This window comes from Montipora capricornis, chromosome 4 (assembly GCF_036669925.1).
Source record: "Montipora capricornis isolate CH-2021 chromosome 4, ASM3666992v2, whole genome shotgun sequence".
Lineage (NCBI taxonomy): Eukaryota > Metazoa > Cnidaria > Anthozoa > Scleractinia > Acroporidae > Montipora > Montipora capricornis.
This window is the reverse complement of record NC_090886.1, coordinates 19,740,834-19,764,585: the sequence shown is the minus strand read 5'-3', so window position 1 is coordinate 19,764,585 and position 23,752 is coordinate 19,740,834. Positions and strand designations below refer to the sequence as shown.

The window sequence follows — 23,752 nt, the reverse complement described above, 5'->3', positions numbered from 1 at the left end:
CCGGCTGGTTATTTGTGTTTTTAAGCCAAAAAATTTCAGTTTACAAACAAGGGCACACAAAAACCTTTTGAACATCAAAATCAACATGAATCTGAACATGAAAGGGTTGAGAGCAACAACAAACAAACTTCATGCCGGTGCATCCGTTTAGTCGTAAACTAAAAAACACAACTCATAAGCAAAGGGCTCATCATTAGCAGTTTTGTACAGACATTCACCATTTAAAATTGAGTCTTTAACTCCTTCAGTCATTTTTTATATGAATACTTAAGTAAAGCGTGATGCTCACCACCGATAGGTAAAAAAATGCAAACAACTTTGGTGTCCAAGGCCTGTGCGTCTGTTTCAGCAAAAGGCTCATCATTACCAGTTTTGTACAGAAATTCATCATTTAAGGCTGAGAATTTTGCAGCTTCAGTTGTTTAGTTGTAAATACAACAGTAACAAATGATTTTTTTTGGTGTGGATTTTTAGCCCAACAGTGAAGTCAAACACTTTTAATTCATGTTATGTACGTCCACGAAATGCTTCGTTTCCGAAATAACAGTGAATCTGTGTTAAAATAATTTGAAATTTCCTTGAATGTAGAAAAATTTGTAAATGGTAATTTAACTTTAGTTGCTAACCAAAGGATTTTACTGACAAAATTAAATTTTGAGGATCCTACCTACCTGCACAAGAATTGCCCAGCGAGATTTGAAATTTCCCTGCCATTTCTCAGTTATTTCTTCCCGCAGATGCATGCCTGACTTAGCATAAATTGCAAGCAACTGCATGGGTATGATTTTCTTATTCAAACAGGTAAAATGATCTCACTTCAGAAACAATTTTTTTCTTCAATGCCGCGATGATGCACTAATCACATTTAGTTGATTTTTCTGCAAGGAATTTAGTATTGGGTGATTTTTGGGCATGCGTTGGCGAGAGGCCATCATGAAATGATTGTAATTATTATTCAACACATTGTGACAATGTCCAAATATTGTCATAGCATGCTCAATATTCGTTGTGCGTACTCGACAGATATCCTGCAATATACGTCATTTTGTGTGTCACAGAGAAAAATGGCAGTTTTTCCAGCTTTGTCATCAATGTGTTGAATAATAAAACAATTATCCTGCTCAATCTTGCGGAATAGACCGAATGCAGAAATGGCGGCCAAAAAAATATTCTTTTGTTTATGTGCTAATTAGCCTCACTAGCCTCGTTTGCATGGACAAAATACAATAGAAATGTCGTTCGAGAGCGAGGCTAGTGAGTCTCATTAGCACATAAACAAAAAAATACATTTTTGGCCGCCATTTATGCATTCGGTCTATATCGCCTGATTTTAGTCAACTTGGCCTACAGGCGATATTCCACGCAATTTCGCAGGATAATTGTTAAATATTGCGTCACAGCAAACACTGAAAAAATCATATCTTCGGTTTCTCGAGCCATAATTTGCTAATTTCAAAAGGTGAAATGCTCTCTGTTCAAAGAAAATGCAAAAGGTACCCTTCTGAAATCAAACTGACGACAGTAAAACGAATATTGATCTGTCTGTATTTTGTCAAGAAGTACGGGGAAAACAATGCAAACTTTGAGGCAATGCACTGTAGATGTTTCCATCGGCGGCATTTGTGGATCGGAATTGATAGTAATTGCAGCAACATACCGTATGTAATTTTCAACTTGTTGACCATCATGCAATTTATTCTTTTGTCTCCGAAAACAATAACAGGAAAAGCAAAATTATGGTTATGAATAACAAAGGGACAATTTTACACAATACACAATTTTAGACGGGTGAAAAAAAATTGCCTATACATGTATTGTGTGCGTTAATTTTGTGTCTCCATTGTTCGCTTACCTTCGAGCGGCACTGCAGTCCCAATGGGAAGAAATTCAGTCACAAATGTGACTGTATTGGTCGCAATTTCGAGCCCTGAATGTTCACACTGTGACCCTCACAGTTGGAAATAACCATGAAAATCTTCCTCTCACAGAATCCTGGGGAGACCACTGCTTGGCCACTGACCAAACTTCTAAAATATTAACCTGATTTATAGCAACTCTTTTTCCAATAATTACTATTAATAGCAAAAATTTAGCCAAATGTGTCAGTAAAATTGAAAATTACCTTTTCTTCTTTGAGCCATTTCTCCAACAGCTGCTTTCTTCCCTGCTGTAAAACAGGTTTGCAAAGCTCCAGGGACTCTATTTTGTTGAGTTTACCTTGATCCAACAAAATGCCAAAATATTGCAATAATGGAGAGGTCTGACCTTGTTGAGATGGCACTTGCTGGAACCTTTGGATGGTCTGTGGAGTTCTAAGGACACCCTAATAACAGTAAATTAAAAATTTAATAGTATGTATGATATGAAGAGCATCTTTAATACATGCCCATAGAAAGGCACAAATTTGCTGCTTTGTAAGTCAAGCTACTTCCTGAACGTAAAATCTTGCTAGGAGATGGAGGCTGACAAGATCCTCTTGATAGTGCAGTAGCTCTTTCAAGACAGTATTTGTTAACAGCATTTTATCATAGCTGTTGCTTAAAGTTTCAGTCATTATTTCAGTTGAAGGGTTTTGTTTTTGGCTAGGATAAAAAGTCTGTCACATTGTATCTCACGACAGCTGCTAAATGTTACCCTTCACGCCAAAAGGGGCTTACGGATTTCATTGAAAACCATGATGAGTTATCATCATTTTACGGTCATGGTGCTCGACTTTCACTTTTCACGGCATGAATATGCCGTGATCACTCCTCTATGATAAAAAACGTTCACTCTTGGCCTGAAACTAATCATGGTGTGAATGATTGGTGAAATTTTATGGCGGGAAATCAAGGGTAAAAATTCACACTGTGAAATTACGAGTGAAAAATAATATTCACGCTGTGAAATTGATCAGATTATTCAGAAATCAGTCATGCCATGAAAATAATCTAGCCTAACCCTAAACCTAACCCTACAATGACCTACAGTGATCTACAATGACATATTACAATGATCTACAACGAGGCACAATCAAAAAGAAAGACAAAAGAGGATCAGGGTGAAGAGTTTGGTGAGCGGAAAACATCCACTGTGCGTTGTCACGCAACACTTTTAGTCCATCGCATGACAGCCTAAAATTAATGACGACAGCTCATTATTTTAGCTCATTACAGGTCATTAGCTAATTTTAGATCATAATGTTCCTCATTGTAGGTCATTGTTGATCATTGTAGTTCATTGTAGATCACTGTAGGTCATTGTAGGTCATTGTAGATCATTGCAGGTCATTGTAGGTCATTGTAGGTCATTCCTCGTTTTAGTAACTATGGAATTAAAATGTTGCATTTTAAAGAAATTTCTGAAGTCCACTTAATTGTTATAAAGCTCAGGAAAAAGTAAATTCTACCCCCTGAAAGCCACAAAATAATTGCAAAATCGGTTATTTCGCTGGTGATTTCGTCATACACTTACACTGGTTTGTTGACATGGCTGAAATAGATCAAGATTTTTGGGTCTGCATGTATTAAGGGATTGTTTACTGACATCATTCCAGTATTGATGTTTGTAATTATCGGTGACTTAAGGCTTTTAGTGCATTTCTCTTGCCATGCCATGCAAATTTTCAACAAATATTTTTGAAATTACTACAACGAAGATAAATAATGCTACATGACTCACTGTCACAATTTCACCATAATCTAATCTTTTCAATCAATAGAGCTTGCAAGTTTTCATTCCAATCACTTTTAAATCTTTTCTGCAAGCGAATTACCCTGGGTTCCAGAGGTTACTTTCTCGCTATGAAAAGAGCGAGTCATGAAGCGGCGAGAAAAACCTTTGTTACAGGCCGTTAAAAACCTCACTTCCATGCAAACCAACTTATTTTGATTGACTTCCAGAGTAAGAGTTTATTTTACAAACTTGGGCAAACCGGTTTTATCCACGTGATAAAAATATTTGTGCAATGTTTACCTGTCACTCTACTGGGAAATTCTCACGGTGGAGAGAATAAATCGTTGTCACTGTCACGTAACAAAAAAATAATAAATCGAAACTGTTCAATGAAATAAGCCGAAAACTTGGAATATTGTATGAGACAAATTCATAAATCACCTCACCAGTACTCAAGTCTGTGCGATACATCGTTTCTGAGTTTTTTGTCGAAGCGTTTCACGCAACTATTATTTATTACAAATGCAAACTTGAATTGGAGAAATACGAAAATTGCATTCAAGTCCTAGCATTAGAACTGAAAAAATTTAAAGAACTTTACGAGTCCTTGGAGCAGTTTCAATATGACTCAAGGCATTGAGGTGTAAAGATGTCAGAAGCTCAGTCACACCTTCATCAAATTCCCAAACAAAATCAGCGTGCTTGTTCGATTACGCCCCCTCTAAGGCCACCCAACAGCAAACATTCATCCAGCGTCATGAAACGAATTAACCTCAATCTGCTAGCCATGAATTTGTGATTATCGTGTCGCTATCGCTACTGTACCATTCATAGTCGTCTTGTATTACACCAGTGAAAAACCGGTTTGATCGTCCCCCTCGACTTAACCAATGGCAATCCTTATAAAAAACGGTTTGTCGATCGACCAATGAAATCTCCAGGGTCAAAACTTGACTATGGAAGTGGAAAGCGCAACATGATTGGTGCGGCATGTTCAGAAAGGTTAACAGCCTGTACCAGAGGTTTTTCTTGCCGCTTCGTGACTCGCTCTTTTGTCACTCTTTTCATGGCGAGAAAATAACCTCTGGAATCCAGGGTACAAGCGAATCAAAACTTTTCATGAAGTTACAGAGAATGATTTCTGGTATGCCAACATTGCCAGACTCCGTGGTGTAAGGACTTGAGAAGTAATTTTTTACTGATAATTACTTTACTAATAATGATTTTTTACTAATAATTACAACTAATACATGTGTAATTATTTTAGATAAAGCTTTTCCTGAATCCTTGCATAAAATACAGTGACACAGCCCCTTAAACAACTGGGCACGATTTGCACAGAGTTATAGTGTAGTAATGAAAGACAAGCAATAGTTTTTCTGACATACCTTTGGTGCATTAGCTGCCACCTTTGCTGCTTCGGAGTACTGCATGTTACTGAACAAGGTGTTAAACTTCCTGACAAAAAGCTCCTCAGCACCAGCCAAATTGTTTCTGGTTGCCAGGCGAAGGGCTAGATCAGGGTTCTGTAGTACATTGGTGATATATGGAATAATGTTGTCTTCTTCAACACTCACTGACAACACCTACAAGATATTTGGAATCAATCAAAACAATTTAATATTGACAAAACTAATAAATTTGTTGCCAATGCTTGTTTTCAGGAAGTACTCTAAATGCATACAAATGTGACTTACATTCTTAACAATGAATAGAAATATGAACCCAACAAAAATCTGAACTATGAAAAGTGGATACTGTTAAGATTTTACTATCATCACAGTCATAAAATGTTACCCGTAATTAATACTTAGAAAATCCTCTTTCAAGAATGAATTTTTCCGAATTTTCTTTTGTTACTACGTAAAAGTGAAATTTATAAGTGAAATGACCTAAAATCTTAACATCCAAGTCTTTCAGTAGTTCAAATGCATGTTTTTCACACCTCTTCAAAGACAGAAAATTTGAATATTGAAAGCTGTTTGCTTTTATAGCCATCAAGTAATCTACCACTCTTTATAAAAAAATAGTTTGGTGCATCAGGTAGCAAGATTCAAAGCTTCTCTTCATCATTTAGAAACAGGACTGTTTCTCGCTAAATCAAATGTTCCATCTCTTCAGTGATCATCCATGCTGTAAATGCTGTAAATGTTCAGGTGCAAGCGTCAAGAAGAATTCATCCTTACACTTTGCAAAAAGTTAAGTCGCCTCTCGTTCTCAATGTTCAGGGATGTTTAACGAATGTATATTGAAGATCCAAAAGTTTAGTGATTGACAAGAAATTTTGGCTACGCACAAAGGACATAGTTATGGTTATGAATTTTTCCTTACAGGGCCCCAGTTTGCCAGTGGCTTCTTCCATTGCACAATTACCAGCTTCTCCTGCCGCAGGTAGGCATATATTTGTTCCTTCCTTTGTTAATATGTTCACCTCCTCGCTCAGCTTGCCCCCGAGGTCGCTCACACCGCCACGTGCTTGTCCTCTTCCCTGCCCTCCTTGCCGTCCCTTCAGCAGCCATTCATTGTTGGGCCCAGATTCTCACGGTCCCATACAAAATAGTTTTGCAGATCATCGCTGGAAAGTTTATTGATCTCACCGAACTTCTCTCAGTTAACTTGAGGGAAAGCGAGTCGGAGCCTCAGCTTCTGTTTGATGGTAGAGTTGTCTTACTGTCTTCTAAGCACCCCAAGTGCAAAATTGAATATATCATTGCTTGGTCAGAAGCCTTTTCCATTTTTTTCTTTGATCCTCACTAGTCACTTTCCTTTGAGCAAAAGTCACCGCACAAACTGTTGTTTCCATCGAAGGTTTTTCCTCGCCCTTCCTCGCGCTCGTTCTCAGATCAACTGTGCATGTGTAAACGAACTGACTTCCGGTTTGAGAAAAAAGCTAAATTCCCGGCGGTTTTAAATGGAATTAATTTTTTTTTTACATGGCACATTTCACCCCCAAATACAGAATATAGCTAAGCATTGATTTTTTAAATCATCTTTTTTGAGAAAGTTATGGGTATTTCAGTATCGTTTATGTCTTTAAAAAGAACATTTTTCAAAATAAAAAGAAAACCATGCTTGGCTGGATGCAAAAACGAATACAAATTATCAAACCATCGATTAAATACCCAAATTGCGTAGCACTGAGACAAATTTAGAGTTTTCTTTTATTGGTCACGTGACCATGGGCGAGGCATTATGACGTCATATTTAGGGTCATTGGCTTACAAAAGTTGGAAACTGAACAAATTCTCTGAAATTACTTAACCATTACATCCTTCCTTAGCAACGCACCCCAAAAAATATGTCAGTGGACCCTTAATCTTCTCCATCATTCGCTTCGTATCAGTGGTGTATCAAAAGGCAGCTTCAATCCCTTATCGGCCATCTTCACCACCCTGCTAAGGTGGTTTGGCCCGGTCGAGCCTTTATACCATCCTACAGTCATCCCACCTCAAGTGTGGGAGAGGCTAACTTACCAAGCCTGGAACAGGACTGCCTTGCCCTGATGGCCCAGGGTTTGCCTCCCTCTACACACCATATTTAAAAATCTGTGCAGCTTCGTTTTGTCAATTCTTGTTCTCAAGCCAGACGGCTCCACCTGAGTGGTTCTTCATGTCCTGCTAATGAGTGGACCCTTTGTTTGTTTGCTACCCATCTCTCCTCTTTGCTTTGCTCAGCTTCCATCAAGATTTATACATGTATATCCGCCATCAGTTCCATGCATATTTACCATGGTTTTCCTGACCCATTGGTGGACTGCCTGCAGTTGCAACATGTCCTGCGTGGGATCAAGCGAACTTAAGGATCACCGGGTTCCTCTCGCCTTCCTATTCTAGACTACTGCATGCTTGTTATATACCAGTCCCTCTCATTTACCAACCACAATCATGTGATGTTCTGGGCTGCTTCCACCCATGCCTGTTTTGGTTTTCTCTGCTCCTCCAAATTTACAGTTTCATCCTTATTGGTTTTCAACCCCCTCATCCATCTTTCAGTCAGCGACAATCCTGTGGATTCTCATGCCTCACCTTCCTGTCTTCAAATTAGCATCAAGGCTTCCAAGACCAACCCTTTTTTGGAAAGGTTGCCACATCCACATTGGAATGCGTCGTCCACCTCTCTGTGCTTAATCTGCCCTCATGCAGTATCTACCTCTACGAGGTCAGTCTCCTGGCCCCTTGTTTCTCCTGTCATCTGGCCAACCTCTCTCTTGCTCTGTTGACACGTTGGCTTAAAGATATTTTTGCTGCTTCTGAGATACAAGGATCCTTTTCAAGCCACAGCTTAGGGATTGGTGCTGCAACAGTTGCTGCTCACACTGGCACTCGTGATCATCTATATTCAGACCATGGGGCATTAGAATAGTGATAACTATAAACTGTACATCAGAACTCCTGCGGAGGCCCTCGCTCAAGCGACCTACTTGCCATCACAATGACTATGGCTTTTGGGAAGTTCTCTCTGTCAGTTCTGCTATCTTATGCACTTCAGCTTGCCGGCATGCCTTGTGATCTGATACTCTGCTCATCTAATAATCATGCCTTGGGCAACAAAACAAAAGAAAGAAGATGCTGCCCCATAGGTCTTCCAGTTTATTTATTCGTCTGGCTTCTGTAGTCATTCTTGCTATCAAACAGTGGTAAGTATTGCATTTTGTTGCATTTGCCTGTGGTGCTGCATGATGACCATGCCACCAGCCCTGCCGATCAGCAGGTTTGCCTTTCAGTATTTGACGTCGCTGCATATTGCCTGTGGTATTACTGATATGCGTGACCCTCCTTGGGAAAACCAGGCTTAATGAAAATTGCGTTGAGCTGTTTTTCAGCGCAATGCATTTGGAAACATTGAAATGCATTCAAAAACATTCTCAATGCATTCTGAAACATTTGCAATGTTCCCCAATGGAAATAGAAAACGTTCCAAACCACTGAAAAATCATTTCAAAACATTCAGAAAACGTTTACAAACGTTGATAAGCATTATTAATTTGTCGCTGTATTAGGATACATTCACAACAGTCAATGTCAATGACTGATTGTCACGAGTAGAATCTACAACTTCATAGAATTAGTAGTGCGCTTTTTCAAACAATAAAAATACCGAGAAGAATGGCTCAGGATTAGATCCAAGAAATCGTGCAGTAATTTGTTCTATTTTGAACGGCAAAATAAGAGGGTGGATAATCAAGACACGCTAAAATGTTGACTGGACAATAAAGACCCTAAAAACGATGATCAAAGATTGAAGACCCACCCTGCACAAACGCCAAATGTGATTGAATGATGCTGACTTACCAAATTTCAACCAAAAAATACTGTTTAACTTAAACCACTCGCCTGGAGTTTCTAGCCAGCTTCTTTGCCTCCTCAGCATCTTCACTGATGATACAGAACTCTTTTATCGTATTAGCAATAAGCTCTCGTATGAATGCAACCGCTTTGAATGTATTGTTACTTCGGCATTGAAAACAACTTGAAATGCCACATTTCTTTGGATGAAAATAATAATTTGTTGTATTTTACTTCACAACTAGCTAATGACGTAATTGAATGCACTGTATTAATGCTTTTCTTGTCATCTTTGATTTTAAAAAATCTACCGAAAATCGGGACTTTATTTTCAAGATTACATGTGTTTATCATTGCTGAAAAAAGCAACATGACAGCTAATTTGCTTATGAAGTGGCGAGCTATTCTGAAGTCGCTCCGAAACACGGTGTATTTTCAATGTACGAACGTGTCGATGTTTATAATTACCAGGTCATAGTGGAATTGCCTTCGGAATTAAAATGTTTAGAAATGTTGCCAATGCATTGAAAAACGTTGGAAAATCATTATGAGACATTAAACAAAATTGCCAACGATCAATGGGAAACGTTGTAAATGCATTAAAAATCATTGGCGAACGTTGGAATGCATTGTAATGCATTCAAAATACCGTTGAAATGCATTCTAACGCTAATTTCATTAAGCCCAGTTTTCCCAAAGAGGGTCACATATTGCAACAGAAGATGTTGGCCTTCTGGGTTTGCCTTTCCCTTTGCATACTGCCATTGTCATTGCAACTGCAAGTAGCAGTCAGTGCATCTGCCTTGTCAGGCCTGGCCTACTGCTTTGCCCCACACGTCTTGCTGGGGTTGCGGGTGTGTTGGTGCTTGGAGTTTTTTTTCGGGGGTAAGGATGGTCCCATGGCCTCCAGTCCACAGACCCTCCGCTTTTCAAGCGCCTGCTTGCTTGGTGGAGGTGGACTGTGGCTCGGTTGCCATGGTGACCTCCTTGCTGCTGAGAAGAGTGCTCCCCCTCTCTTGCTACCTTTGCAGCACGCATCCTCCAATAAATTGGCGTAGTGTTTTAATTGTCGATTAAACGTTGTCTCCTTATGGCAATTTCAAACGTAGATTCCCATACAATTTAACAAACCAAAAATCGTGTTAGCTCACTCAGGCAACTGAAGAGAAAAAGTTTATACGTGATATTGATAGATTTTAAGTAACACATTAGTTTTTAATTTATACCAGAAATTTAATCTTAATTAAACGTAATTCTTAAAGTAGATGTATGCTCTCCAGAATACGAAGAAAGTATTTTAACACACCTGTCCCTTCCTGTTCACGCCAATAATACCATCAGTTGGTTCATGAGGTGCTGTAACAAAAATGGTGTCTCCACTGATTCGGTTCATGTAAATGCAGGAGCCACTTTCCACATCATACAAATGAATGTATCCATACTTGGTTACTAGGAACACTATTCCATGTTTCTGGCTGACCTGAAAATTCAATGGAAACTCGTCAATGGTACAGTACAGGTCAGAGACAACCGACCAACACACACGCAAAACACAGAGGTTTTTTTGCATTTATGCGTTTAACATGTTTGCTTAAGATTTTGTTATTCATAGCTTTAATCTCTTTTGCCTAGTTTTCATAAACAATGGATCAAAGTGCCTTTAATAAACGATGTATGCAGTGATGCACAGCATTGTTGTTCATTTCACATAAACATCCAACATTGTCTAGCCAAACTTTCATTTTTTAATAATATTATTTGTTTTGGTTTCCACCTAAAAAAATTATGTTTCCTCTGCAATATTGTTGTTTCTGCGGTTGTGCACTGCAAGAAAGGTTTCGAGTCTCACTGTCTCCCCCTTTGAAAGCTTATCACCCTGCATCTCAATAAACATCACTAAAAAACTGGCACTATGAAGATTTGATGAACAGCTGATTTTGGAGCTTCCTGAGCTTAAGGACAGTGCCCACTAATTCAAAGGTATTTTTGTGTGGTTTACTGAATATGTAAGAAAAGCATATCTTAATAAAAGTTATTGAAATCCAAAAAGAAAACTGGGGATAACCACACATTTGTCGAAGATAATTAATCAACAATATTTGTAAAAAGCTTTAAAATAGAAAGCAATATATGGTAGCCTTTTTCAAACTGAAGCTTAATTACGTATAAGATTGACTTTTGTTATTAAATTAATCAGAAAAACTAACGCCAACAGATTTTGACGCTTCTATAACATCCTGTCGTCATTATCAAGAAAATGAAGAAAATTTACATAAGTACACGTAAGTAGACAAAACTAAACTGTAAACAATAGTCCAGAGATGTATCCAGAGTGCGTCATTGCGTCCTGGGACGCACTCGTTTTCCTTTTGGATGCATAGAATATGGAACAAAGGGTCCAATTGGACGCAGGAAACGAACGGCGAACGGCGTATTTCACAAGGAAAGTGAATATTCCCATTTCTCACAACGAAGAAATGATCGAGTTCCTTATATTTCAAGGTAAGCTGTTATTTTCGGATTTTTGTAGTCGAATGATTTCATTTTCACGTGTTGCGTGACATGATCTGAGCTGTTTTTTAGGAGAGACAATCTGCGACACTTTCCATCTGCTGCCAGTGATAATAAAACATTTGAGTCGAAATTCAGTTTGGTGCATGCTTTCCAAGCGAATTTCAAGCATCAGTTCGCTTATCGTGAGCAAAATGCCAGAGAATCCAATGGCGAAGTATGTTAAATTTTTTGTTTTGAGCGACCCGGTTGATATTAACTCCAGGCGTGTAAGTGTCATCGTCTCGGTTCTTGTTTTGCACGTAACTTTTCTGTTTTGAAAATTACCGTATTTACCCGTGTGTAAGTCGACCTTTTATGGCCTCAAAAGAAGCTCCAAAAATCAGCCTCAACTTATACACGGATCAAAGATTTTGAGCCAAGTTCCAGCTAAGTAATTTATTCAAATTTAACATAATAATGTTGTATTGGGCAAAACGAACGCAATGGACAAAAGCCGACAAAACACTTCATAATGAATGACCAAGACTTCAAAATAAATGTGAGCAATTCCAGTTGAAATGAAAAAGGATTTGTCCAACTCTAAATGTTGAAGATACTCACAAGCACAAAATATGCAATAGACACTGGAAATTTTCATTTTCCAAAGGCGGAAAGCTCTAAAAGGCATTTTTTTTTCTTCAAATAAAACGCAATCGTTCAATGGCTTAGTAACCTGGCACAAAACCTCGTGTTTGTGTGCAAGCATCATCACTCGTGTTGCCTGAAAAATTAATGCTGGGTTGGTAATGATTGTTTTTCATTCTTTATACAAACCTGGCTGGTTCAATTGCTTTTGCAAACTTCGTATTGTTTGGTTTATGAGTTTTGTTTTGTTTGTCATGTAAGAAATTATAAGTCAAGGACCAATTAAACCTTGCACATTTTCACATCATTCGCAAGTTATTTTCAAAGATTGACTCCTGCTTCCGTGATGTTGTGCTTATCCTCTAAAGCCCTTTATCCTTGAAACAATGAAACAGGTTGGTTTGAGGTTTACATGTTCGATTTTCTGAGAACTTTTTCGAAACTCAAGGACAAAATGCCTGCATATACAACAACAGCTCAACCACAAAAATATTAAGTGCTTGAGGCCCTGATTTTTTTTTGTATCCACATTTCCAGAAATCGAAGAATACAAGATTAGTGTCCCATGAACATTTAACAAAGAAAGTAAGAAATTGCTTTTTTTGCCATCAAAAATGGGGGGTCGACTTATACATGAGATCGACTTATACACGGGTAAATAAGGTATGCAACGTTTTCGGAATTAGTGTTAAAATTAACGTGTAGAACATAAAACTTGAATGACTTCAATCGCTTGATAATTAACATTGGCCATGGCAAAGTCACAACCGCACTGGCCGACGATGAAGTGTGTATCGATCGCCTATATTTGTTTACTCTTTTGTTCCTATAATACAGGTTCAGTTCTCTTTTTTTTTGCTGTGGAGATCTAGATCATTTATCAACTGGAGCCAACAGTTCCTACAGCATACAGATCCCTCGACACGTTTTCAGATGTGATCAATGGAGCTTTGAAAGCCCATACATTTTGATCGATGAATCAACGGGCATAACAGTTTCAAAGAAATTGATCATTTTAAGTACGTGGGGAGGGTTAAGACTTTATTTTTGTGCAATTTGGAAATCTGAAAGGGTACTGCAGCAGCAATTACATGTAAGAGGCAATAGATCGAATATTAATTCTTGAATATTAATTAACTGGACCCCCAAATTTTGAAAAAAGTGGTCCAGAGGACCCCCATATTTGAAAACTTGGATACATCTCTGATAGTCTATTGTTCTAAGCCAGTGAATCATCCAGTGATCTCACACAAAGGAAAACCCAAAGTCAAGTGAATACTTTAGCATGTATTGAGTCTGATTGGATGTTAAGACATAGTCTGTACTTTTTAATCTGGAGCATCTCGTATACCAGACAGTTTATCTTTCCTTGGCATTTCTTCAGAACTGCAAAATTCTTGGCTAAGTCAAGAGATCTAGGGCTGGTAGCATGATCTTGTTGAAGATGTCTGCAAATGGATGAAGAACTGCGACAGTGTTCTTCAATTCTCTGAAAAAGATGTCGAGTTGTGAGGCCTATGTATTCTTCAATCGCACAGAGGACATGAAAATTTGTAGACCACACGGTGTTGATTGATCAGAGAGGGCTTTCGTTCTTTTACGCTAAGTGCATCACCCAGTTTACGACTAGTATACGTAGATGGCTGTAGAGGTATATGAGTGTCAACATCAAACTCTTTATTGGTATGGCTTTTCATGACTCAATCAAACTGCTTGTTTGGAAGTTGTGACATTATTTTCAAGATACATAAGTATTGAAAATATGAACAACTCTGTCGGATTTCATCGTAGATCAAGACTAGTTCTCTCTTCAGTGCTGTGTTTTGCTTCGTTTTCGACTTGAGCTCTTCTGTAACAACATGGAGGTAAATTTCTTAGATGACTCACACCACTTGATTTCGCCAAGTCAACCTTAGCAAATGTAGGTGTAAGGTCAAAGGACTTACACAGAACAAAAACCCTCTCTGATCAATCAACACAGTGTGGTCTACAAATTTCATGTCCTCTGTGCGATACAGAATACATGGGCCTCACAACTCGACATCTTTTTCAGAGATTGTAGAACACTGTAGCAATTCTTCATCCATTTGCAGACATCTTCAACAAGATCATGATACCAGCCCTAGATCTCTTGACTTAGCCAAGAATTTTGCAGTTCTGAAGAAATGCCAAGGAAAGATGGACTGTCTGGTATACGAGATGTTCCTGATTAAAAAGTACAGACCGAGTCTTAACATCCAATCAGACTCAATACGTGCTAAAGTATTCACTTGACTTTGGGTTTTCCTTTGTGTGAGATCACTGGATGATTCATTGGCTTAGAACAATAGAGTATTGTTTTCGGTTTAGTTTTGTCTACTCACATATGTAAATTTTCTTCATTTTCTTGCTAATGATGACAGGATGTCATCGAAACGTTGGAATCTGTCCGCGTTAGTTTCTGATTAATTGGTTACCCTCGATGTTCTTTTTGGATACCATGAGCATTTGCCAAGTTCTGCTTTCTCCGCGTGGTTATGAACCACGCAAAATTGTCCCTGTATTAATAAGCACCACCCATAGGAAATCCGATTATCTCGAGATGCGCAGAATGTATGCGCAATAACAAAAGCAGGCACCGTCCTTAAACCCCCAGATCTTTAAATATTTTTGTTAGAATTTAGTGGAAATTGTTTGACTTAGTGGGAGTACTTCCTAGCTATTATGCTTCTTACCTGCATGGCGACAGGGAAGTCATTCTGTGCCTCTGGTGGAAAAAGTACCTCAACTGCTTTTTTTGAGAATGGCTGATTCCCTGCAGGTGGTGTGCCAACTTCAATTACATGTAGCTGAAGAAAGTAAAAACACATCCTGAATTGAGAATTACATACATCTTTTGGCCTTATCAAGTGCTATTTCGTGGTATTTTTCCAAACTGATAAAACACTCTTACTTACTGGTACAGGAAAAAGTGGCAGAGTACTGGGACAAAAACTTGGGGCATGACAAACACCTTGGAAGACCTTTCTGTTTGCAAAATTTAATATTAAAATACAGTTCTGACTAGGTGAAATCACAGATTCAATTTCCAGTTTGACCAAGGTAAAACCTTGTCTACGGTAACTGAAAACCGAGGTTTCACCTAGATTTTTTTCAGTTGATTTATGCCGCGGCTAAGAGAGGACGCAGTATGGCTTTAGAGCAGATGCTATCGAAGAAATCTGCATATATGTATTTTTGCCGGTTGATCCCAGCGATAATAATTAATATGCATCTTTTCTTTTTCCACCAAATGTCAAGACCTCTAAAACTCATTCGAGAAATACTACACGTGTTTGGAAAATCTCGTCTCTATGGCGACACTGCTTGAAGCGGCCGGCCTTGAAAGAGACACGAAACTATGATCTCATCAACCGAAAGATGGAAGGAAACAATCAACTGTACAAGTAATATTGTCAGTCATTCGGGCTACGTGGCTCTTTATCAGTTACAAACTTGTTAAGCAGTTCGCATTGAACAACATATTTCATGAGCTACCACTCTCGCTTGTGTAACGGAAGCTGCAGCTTAGTTTACATTTACATTTTGACCCGCCAAATTGACAGAGCCTTGAACTCAACCCGGCCTTCGTCTATCCTATGGTCGTTGAAGCATTAAGTTAAGTTTATCTTAGGAATGAATATTTCTGAATTTCAAGCTCAACTGCTAATAACCTGTCAGTTAATATTCTGAATTAGAAATGTTTGTAATTAACATGAGATTGCCACAAGCAGTTGCTTAACAAACTTTGAGAATATACTTGTAGATACCACATGCAAATGCACTAATAGTTTCGAGCAGTACTTTAGCTACATTGTAGGAAATGGTATGGCAAGGAGCAAGCCCCCAGACAATCAAGGTGCCCAAAACCTGCAGCGCTCAACCTTAGAGGTTGTCCACTAGCCCAGGGATGGTAAATCAATGAAGAACTGTGAAGAAGTTGTGGATACATTTCTTACAAAATGGCAGTTCTGTTGTGATCAGTTGCTGTCTGATCTTGTTGGGAAATAATGATTTTTATCTAAAAAGAATGCGTTATCATTGGCAGGCTACACCAGATCATTTTCAAATATCTGAACAGCTATTCAACACACGTAGCAAAGAGACATTTGCAGTTTCCACCTTTACTGCCTTCACATGTTGGCAACTGTTGGCGTCAGCTTCTAGCGCTTCTTTGTTATCCTCTTCATCTTTATTACCTGTCTCTGGGCAAGATTTTGTTGTCTGCTTGTATCCCAGGTACCTTCTCCAGTGTTCTCACCAGGATTTTGTCTTAGGGAGTCCCAGGGCCCTGATGAGCTTAAGTGGGACAAAATTTCTTGCACTCCATGACTAGGGTGGAAAACAACCTTCGTGATTTCTCTGTCCATTTCATCAAGGCACATTCAAATTGGAACTCTTGCAATGGTGGTCATTTGACAATATTGTAAATGCATTTGATTTGTTTGCCTCGAGACAGATCTGAGAGGTCATGAAGTGAAGTGAAGTGAAATGAAGTTATTACTCTTTTCTCTCAGGGCTATTCAGGACTAATTTACAATGCTTTGTGGGGGAGTTTTGGCCAGACTGCTTGTTATGCAGTTTACAAGTAATTTAGAAAGCGAGAGTGCCCCGAACCAGAAGGTTGGCATCATACGGAAGCCTTGTGTACTGCGAATGCCACGCACCCTGAAAAACGCAGTCTTCAATGAAACAGCTTTTTGTTCTTTGCTTGCTACATTGTCCTTTTCACCAGCCTTACGATGATCTTCTGCACTTCCTTAAATCCTTGGTACTTTAGGGCAAAAGACTTAATTAATCTAGTTTTCTCGTGCCACAACAAATAGCTTTGAGGGACGAATAACACAAGCCCGCAGTCTCAATCATCTGTTACCCAAAGTACCTAACTGATCCAATATGGTGGTCAAGGTCAATAAAATTGAAGGCTTTGAATACTTGATAAACCGTTTTCATTCAGTTGAAGGAGCAAACAGCTGGAGTATTTGCTGGAGCATTAAAAAACTGCTAACTTACTTCTAAGAGTAATTTTTCACTGGCTGAGTGAAACAAAATAGGTAAAAAGTGTTTTTCTCATGCACCGCTGGGGCCTGGGTATAGGTCATGTGACCTATCGGGCAGGCAGTTGTTTTGTTGTGTCTGCCATTGCCGACTTTCCCACCCAACGATTTTAAGTTTTTATACAATACCAGTATATAATGTATTAGCCTTGAACTTTTTTCATTATTTCCAGTCTTTAGTGTAATGCTACTTGTATTGGATTGAATTTGCAATAAAGGTCAGGCTTGCGGCAGTCAGCTTGACATGGCTACCAGTGGTGTGTGAGAAAACTCTGCTTCACTCGTAGCATCCTTGTGCGCCCAGGTGGGCTCATTTGCATAGCTTTTCATACGCCGGAGAGAACACTTCTTCTCAGGACACAGATTCTGAATTGGGGCAGCAATTTCAGCAGCTCAAGCACAAGTTCCTGACATGAGCGATGGTTCAGTGACACCCATCAGCTCTATATCAGTGACCCCTGTGTCAGTATGTTTGCTGCTTAGTGGAGTAGCTGCAGGTGCAGGAGTGTGGGTACCTTAGGTTTAATGGTCTCAAGCCTCTGGCTCCCCCAGCCATGACCACTCCTCAAGTAGCACAACAATCCTCTCTTAAATGCCTGACAACTAAAGTTTCAAGTACAACGCAAAGCACAACGTAGACATGCAACAGCAGATGCTTGAGCAAAAGTGACATATCCCTGGACAGGAACCTGCCCACACGCTCAAAAACAATGATAGAATGCTACAAAGCTAAATGACCACACTACAATGCTACACAACAGATAACACACCACCAACGAACACTAGAGACTATTACTCCTCACTGTTCACTATGTTAAATAAGATTCAAGTGTATTCTAATACACATTTTACACAGGTTTGACAATCACTTTGAGAACTTTGACAAATAATTATTAAATTGACACAAGAGCCACTTTCTAAAACCACATAATATCCACAAACATTTCTTAATTCTGAAGGACAGACTACACATGAATTAATCCTGAACAGTACAAAAACACTCTCTAGATTAAATTAGTGCAAAAGTGGAATTGTCTTTGGATTGATAATTGCCTCCAAAGAGCCAACCAAACAGGATGTCCTGAAAACTGATCACTAAACCCAAACTGACCACTAAGCCAAACTTTTGCCCAGGCAGATACTAAATATTACAACAAATAATTGTCTAATGACTGTTTTAACTTCAAAATTAAAACAATAATTGTCCTCACCTTTCCACCCTGAGCTCCTCTGACAGCAAAGCTAAAGAGAGTGGACTCTTGTGCATTACCTTCCACCTTAAACTGCATGAATGCCGCAGCATGACCTTCTATTGGCTGACTGACTTTACGCTCTGTTGAGTATAGCTGCATTGCACCAACCACACGGTTTTGCTGAGATGAAAAGGATCAACAGATTAATATTGTAATATTAGTAATATTATAATTTTGTATAAACAAAAATTGATATTGCATCAAGGGGGTTCTGAAATACGGTACAGGTCAGAGATAAGCATTTGCATTATGTGTTTTTAACATGTTTGTAAAAGCAAGAGCGTTAGAAACCCATTTCTAAAATGCACCTTTTTTGGAACTACAGTATTTAGTATGAATGATCCAGCACTCGTCGTTACATGTAAGCTTAAGACCACGAAGTTCTGATAACTCAAATGGTGGAAAGAAAAATCTCACAACCGCATACTCAAGGGCTAACCAAAGAAGGAACAAGTTTAATGTCCATCCACTTAGCCTTAGTTGCATGTGTGACAGGTCTTCTGAAAGGAAGAGGCTTCATGCAACAGTTTGATACAAAAGTCAAAGCAAGTCAAAAAAATTGATCATCTAACTGGCGGTCCAGAAAAGATCTCTCAAAATGATGCCAAAAACTGCTCAGAATGACATAACAAAAAACATAACACAGGACTCAGCTGACACTTTGTTTGATCTTTCATTGAATTATTTGCTTTCAAAATTTATTGCCCAACAAATCACAACCGCTGTAACTTTCTTCTGTATATATCTTTCTACAGATCGATAACAACAACACCAACAGAGGGTGGTCCACCTGTGGAGTCAAGATGTAATCACTGCCCACCAGGGAATTTTGCGGTAAATTTAGTTAGGGTGCTCTTTACTTTGGAAAAATTATCTGGACGCAACTGTTCAGGTAAGAAAGGAAAGATGCCTTTCAGAGGGACAGAGGGAAACAAAACATGTGTCATTGCCATTGATGAATACGTATACCTTTGGCGCCTTAAGATGATAAGATGTTAGCAATTTTAAGTTTTTTTACCTTGTCAATCTACCTTCCTATCTTGAAACCATCACATTGTAAAGCCATTGAGTAGTGTGCCAATCAAGATAACCGAACAACGGGTTTTTTTTACACATCTAAAATTGCGTATTGTAAACCCATTTGTCCCTTTGTTATTCATAACCATAATTTTGCTTTACCTTTTATTGTGTTCTTAAACAAAAGAATAACTGCGTGACCGCTGACAAGTCGAAACATTTACATACAGTTACATACAATTTCAATCCCCAAATGCCGACAATGAAAACATCTACAGTGCATTATTTCGAAGTTTAACACCCTCACTCCACGTTTTGTTATATACAGTCAGCTTGGATAATGTGAGATATCAGCGCAATCCAAGAAATCTCTTGCAAATTGATATGCAGAGTAGTAAACAGAGTACGGAGCACCAGCATCAGCGTTAATATCACGCATGATTCTCTAACTTCAACTTTTGCCAGTGGTGATTCAGACGACAAATTAATACTCTGCCAGAAGCCCTGACCTTTTAAGTAACACTATTTTTTTACGATGTTCGGCCTCTTCATTGCCGATTTGTGAACATTATAAAGTTGTATTTGTCACATGTCGGCAAGCATGTTGGTCTCACTGTCACACTCAAAATATTCATGCCATTCCACTGTTGTATTTACAACAAAACAAATGAGGCTGCAAAATTCTCGAACTATACGCAAAATGCGTAAACGTGTCTAAAAGGACACAGACATTCATCATTTAGAAATGACTATTTTGCGCATTTAGTCATTCCTACCATTCTCATATTTCTAGTAAAGTAAAACTCATTTTCAACATTCTCAATCTGCTGCCTTTGAACACGGCTATTGACCAAGTTGTAATGTTTACAAGCATGTTTTTGTACCTGAGCTGAAATGCCAATGAGTAGAAGCCAAGTAGCATCTTTGTTTGTTCTGTAATTGATAATCTGACAACCAGCAAGACTTGAATGACGGTCAAACATCTTGTATGGCTGAGAATCACCTGTTTTGCCAAAGAAGCAAACAAATGTAATAATTGTTCAGACTTGCATTGGAAGCTCTTTTTTTAAAACAAGAGGCTACAGAGAGCCTACACAGTTAACCTAAGAGTTAAGTTACCCTGGCTTGAGCCTACAATCCAATTGAAACCAAGTACCTGGTCAGCAGTCAACTTAAAAAAAAACAGTTAACATTGAAGAGTTTTAAACTTGAGCTCACGATATGGTCCTGTAATACTGGTCAGCGGGTACTTTGTTTTGACAGGTGTCAATTAACCACAAAATGGTCTTGGATATCCAATATCAAAGATGTTCCCACCAAAAAACACAGGTTTCACCACTATGTTTCACACTGGCATACATGGAGGGGAGGACGTAGGTCGTAAGGTGACCAAAACCAAATTTTCTCACACATGCAGATCGGTTACCATCTCTTCTTACCAATGGTGCTCTGTGTGGGCACCTTGGGCATGCAGAGCTCCAATAATAAAGAATCAATTTTTTTTAATAATGACATCAGCTGTGCATCTGTCCTCTAATAGATCATAAGCTTATTATAAGACAACTGAACAAGTGTTCACACTGTACCTTCCATAGACCAGTGGTAGACAGTGCTTTCTGTCACTAGTGAGAGCGTGTTGACGTTGATCCATTTCCAGAAAGTGACATCTTCCACCATAGTGTGTGCCTTCATTTTGCTTTTCATTTCAATGTTGAAAATTTGCAGTGTCCTTCCAGCTGCATTGAAACAAGTAATTATTGAGCTTAATTATTAGGCTCTCATTTTTTCAGGGCTCGACATTGCAACCAATGCAACTGAATTTTTTCCCTTTGCGACTAAAATATCTGGAGAAGTCACAAATTTGCCACTTGTTTTCACCTCCGCTCTTTGGAAACAAAAGGTTCATATAGTGGTCACTTTGCCGCTACTTTTGCAAAAATAACATTTTTATATTTATAACATTTTTCATATTTGTGACCTCTCACGCAAAAACGTTCCTCACAACTATAGTTGTTCTGAGGCTTGAAGCCGTGAAGTAGCCATGAAGTCACCATGAGAACGGAAAGGGAAGTCGTTCTCACGAGTCAAGGAGTCATTCTAAGTTATAAAGACTCGTGGGAACGGAATTGGAAGTCCTTCGCTTTCCTCAAGCAGTCATTTGAAAATATCAGGTACCCGTGAGAATGGCCCTGGTCATTCACGAGAGAAAGCAAAAATATTGCTCGCCTTTCGAACGAGTTTTGAGTTTTCGCTTGCAACCATTGTTTGTCAATCGAACTAAAGCAACACGAGGCAATCAAGTCTTGCACTTTCGCGAGCCACAGAATTATTAACTTCGCAAAACACTGTTATAAAACTGAAGTCTTTAACAACCCTTTTAGCAATAATGGGAAGTTTGACACTGCAAGGACAGAAAAGAAGCTACTGGAGAACCGCAACAATAATAATAATTTTATTCTCGCAAATATGCGTAGCTTCAAATTAACTAAACTATTTGTGATACATTGATCACAACTGTTGTTGTTGTCTTTATTCTTTCAACGACAAATGTTTTGTGACATTTTATTTACAATAAATAAGGGGTAGCTAAGGCCGATAAGATTTTTTTAAAAGTTCTGAATAGCTTGTTGAAGCCGGATGTGTCACAATTTTCTGAATGTCACCGTGCACATTCAGTATGCAAATTTCAAAAGTCAGCAGACACGCTTGCCTTCCATGAATACCCATCGTTGTTTTGGGAAAATCTTTGACTCGTTAGTGAATCTTGCATCCTTAAGTACGAAAGTGGCTCAACATCGGGGAAACAACACACTACAAGCACAATTTACTCTTTTCTTTCATTTAACACACTCCAGACACGCTACTCACACACCAAATTCTTCTGGCTTGAACCAAGTCACAAGTTGGTGCCCTGTCTATTTCTAAGGCATTGGGAGATGAGAAACAGCAATGAGAATCGGACGGAAACCTAAAAAAAAAGACTGTGTGCCATTTGTCTAATGAAAACCGGTCTTTTGCCTACCCTTGAGGAAATCGGAGTTCAGCTGAGGTTGCTTTCATTAAAGACTTTTCACTCTGTGTGATGTGTCGGTGTCATCTTCGCACTTGTTTGTTTCCGGCCGTCCCGCATGTTAAAAAAATGGTAACGAATCTACCCAATTGTGTATTTTAACTATTTGAATAAATGTAATCTTCAAGCGGCAAGAATTTCTTGAAATTATCGCGTTACGCAATTTTCAAGAAGTTGCATGACAGTATATTGCTTACGCACTGATGCAAGTGAGGCACTGTTTTCTCCGGCCAGAATGTCTTGCTTTACAGCACAGTATTGGCACTTTTTATAAAATTTTCAATTTTGATTTTAGATTAGATAGTTTTTTTTTCAAATTACATTATGGTGGAGTTTTCGATAGACTGTTCATGTTAGCCGTGTAAGCCAAGTCAAAAAGAGCCTTGTTCACTAGATCAGTTGTTTATTCTTGAGCCGTTCAACTCTATCTGTTAAAAAAAAGCTTTCACCCGTTCAGTCGTGAAGTGCAGTCCTTTAAAGATTTATTTGGCTTGTTCAGCTCACCCTTTCACATTCTGCAGTTGTTTGATCGTTCGTTTCAGTCGTGAGAACGACTTTACAACCCGTGACCCGTGAGCTTGCAACGTGTTCAGTCCTTCAAATGACTTTCCTGAGGAATGTTTTTGCGTGAGAGGTCACATTTATATTTTATACAGGGTCCGAAATTGCGACCAGCTGGTCACCAACTGAAAGCTGAGCCTTGGTGACCAGAAATTTCAGGATAGTTGCCAACTGGCGACTGATCTTGAATTGTTTAACCTAAGTCTTACTCCCAGGAGTCAGTGGGTTAATGCAAAGTTTAAAAAATCAACACCTACCTTTGAGTGCAATTACTTTTGATTTAGGGTTCATTATGGCAGAATCTGCAGAAATTGGCCTTCTAGTTGGATTATTAGCATCAGCCAAATCAATTATGACCACTTGAGCAGTCTCACCAACTTTTTCTCGCACACAGATGAATTTGTCAGATTCCATTGTCAGAGTGGAAAAGCCAATGTTGGTAGCATTGATCCCAACGCTTTGAAGCTGAAATGGTAACAACATTCTATTGTGACATGGTGAAGCTGTTTCTTTTTTGTTTCACCTTAGACTGAGACAAAAATTGGACATAAATGTCCTATAAATCAACAACAGTTTGTGTTCACACAAGGCCTTGCGCACGGTATTGGTGTTCAAGGCCATTACAAAATATGCAATGCTAAATTAAGTGCTTGATTTTAAGATTACAAGGTAACTGTGATAATCTGAAAACAGAGATGG

The 23,752-nt window shown here is 38.8% G+C and overlaps 1 protein-coding gene across 1 annotated transcript in view; it reads right to left on the bottom strand.

Moving 5' to 3' along the window:
* LOC138045723 (clathrin heavy chain 1-like) overlaps nt 1-23,752 on the bottom strand; it is a 49,811-nt gene that overhangs the window by 23,534 nt on the left and 2,525 nt on the right. Inside the window, exons 2-9 of the mRNA XM_068892314.1 lie at nt 23,311-23,518; nt 21,009-21,158; nt 20,307-20,425; nt 18,364-18,525; nt 14,792-14,905; nt 10,246-10,419; nt 5,043-5,240; nt 2,123-2,323 (exon numbers count right to left, since the gene is read on the bottom strand). Of these exons, the coding sequence (XP_068748415.1) occupies nt 2,123-2,323; nt 5,043-5,240; nt 10,246-10,419; nt 14,792-14,905; nt 18,364-18,525; nt 20,307-20,425; nt 21,009-21,158; nt 23,311-23,518 (1,326 nt within the window). The remainder of the gene's footprint in view (nt 1-2,122; nt 2,324-5,042; nt 5,241-10,245; nt 10,420-14,791; nt 14,906-18,363; nt 18,526-20,306; nt 20,426-21,008; nt 21,159-23,310; nt 23,519-23,752) is intronic.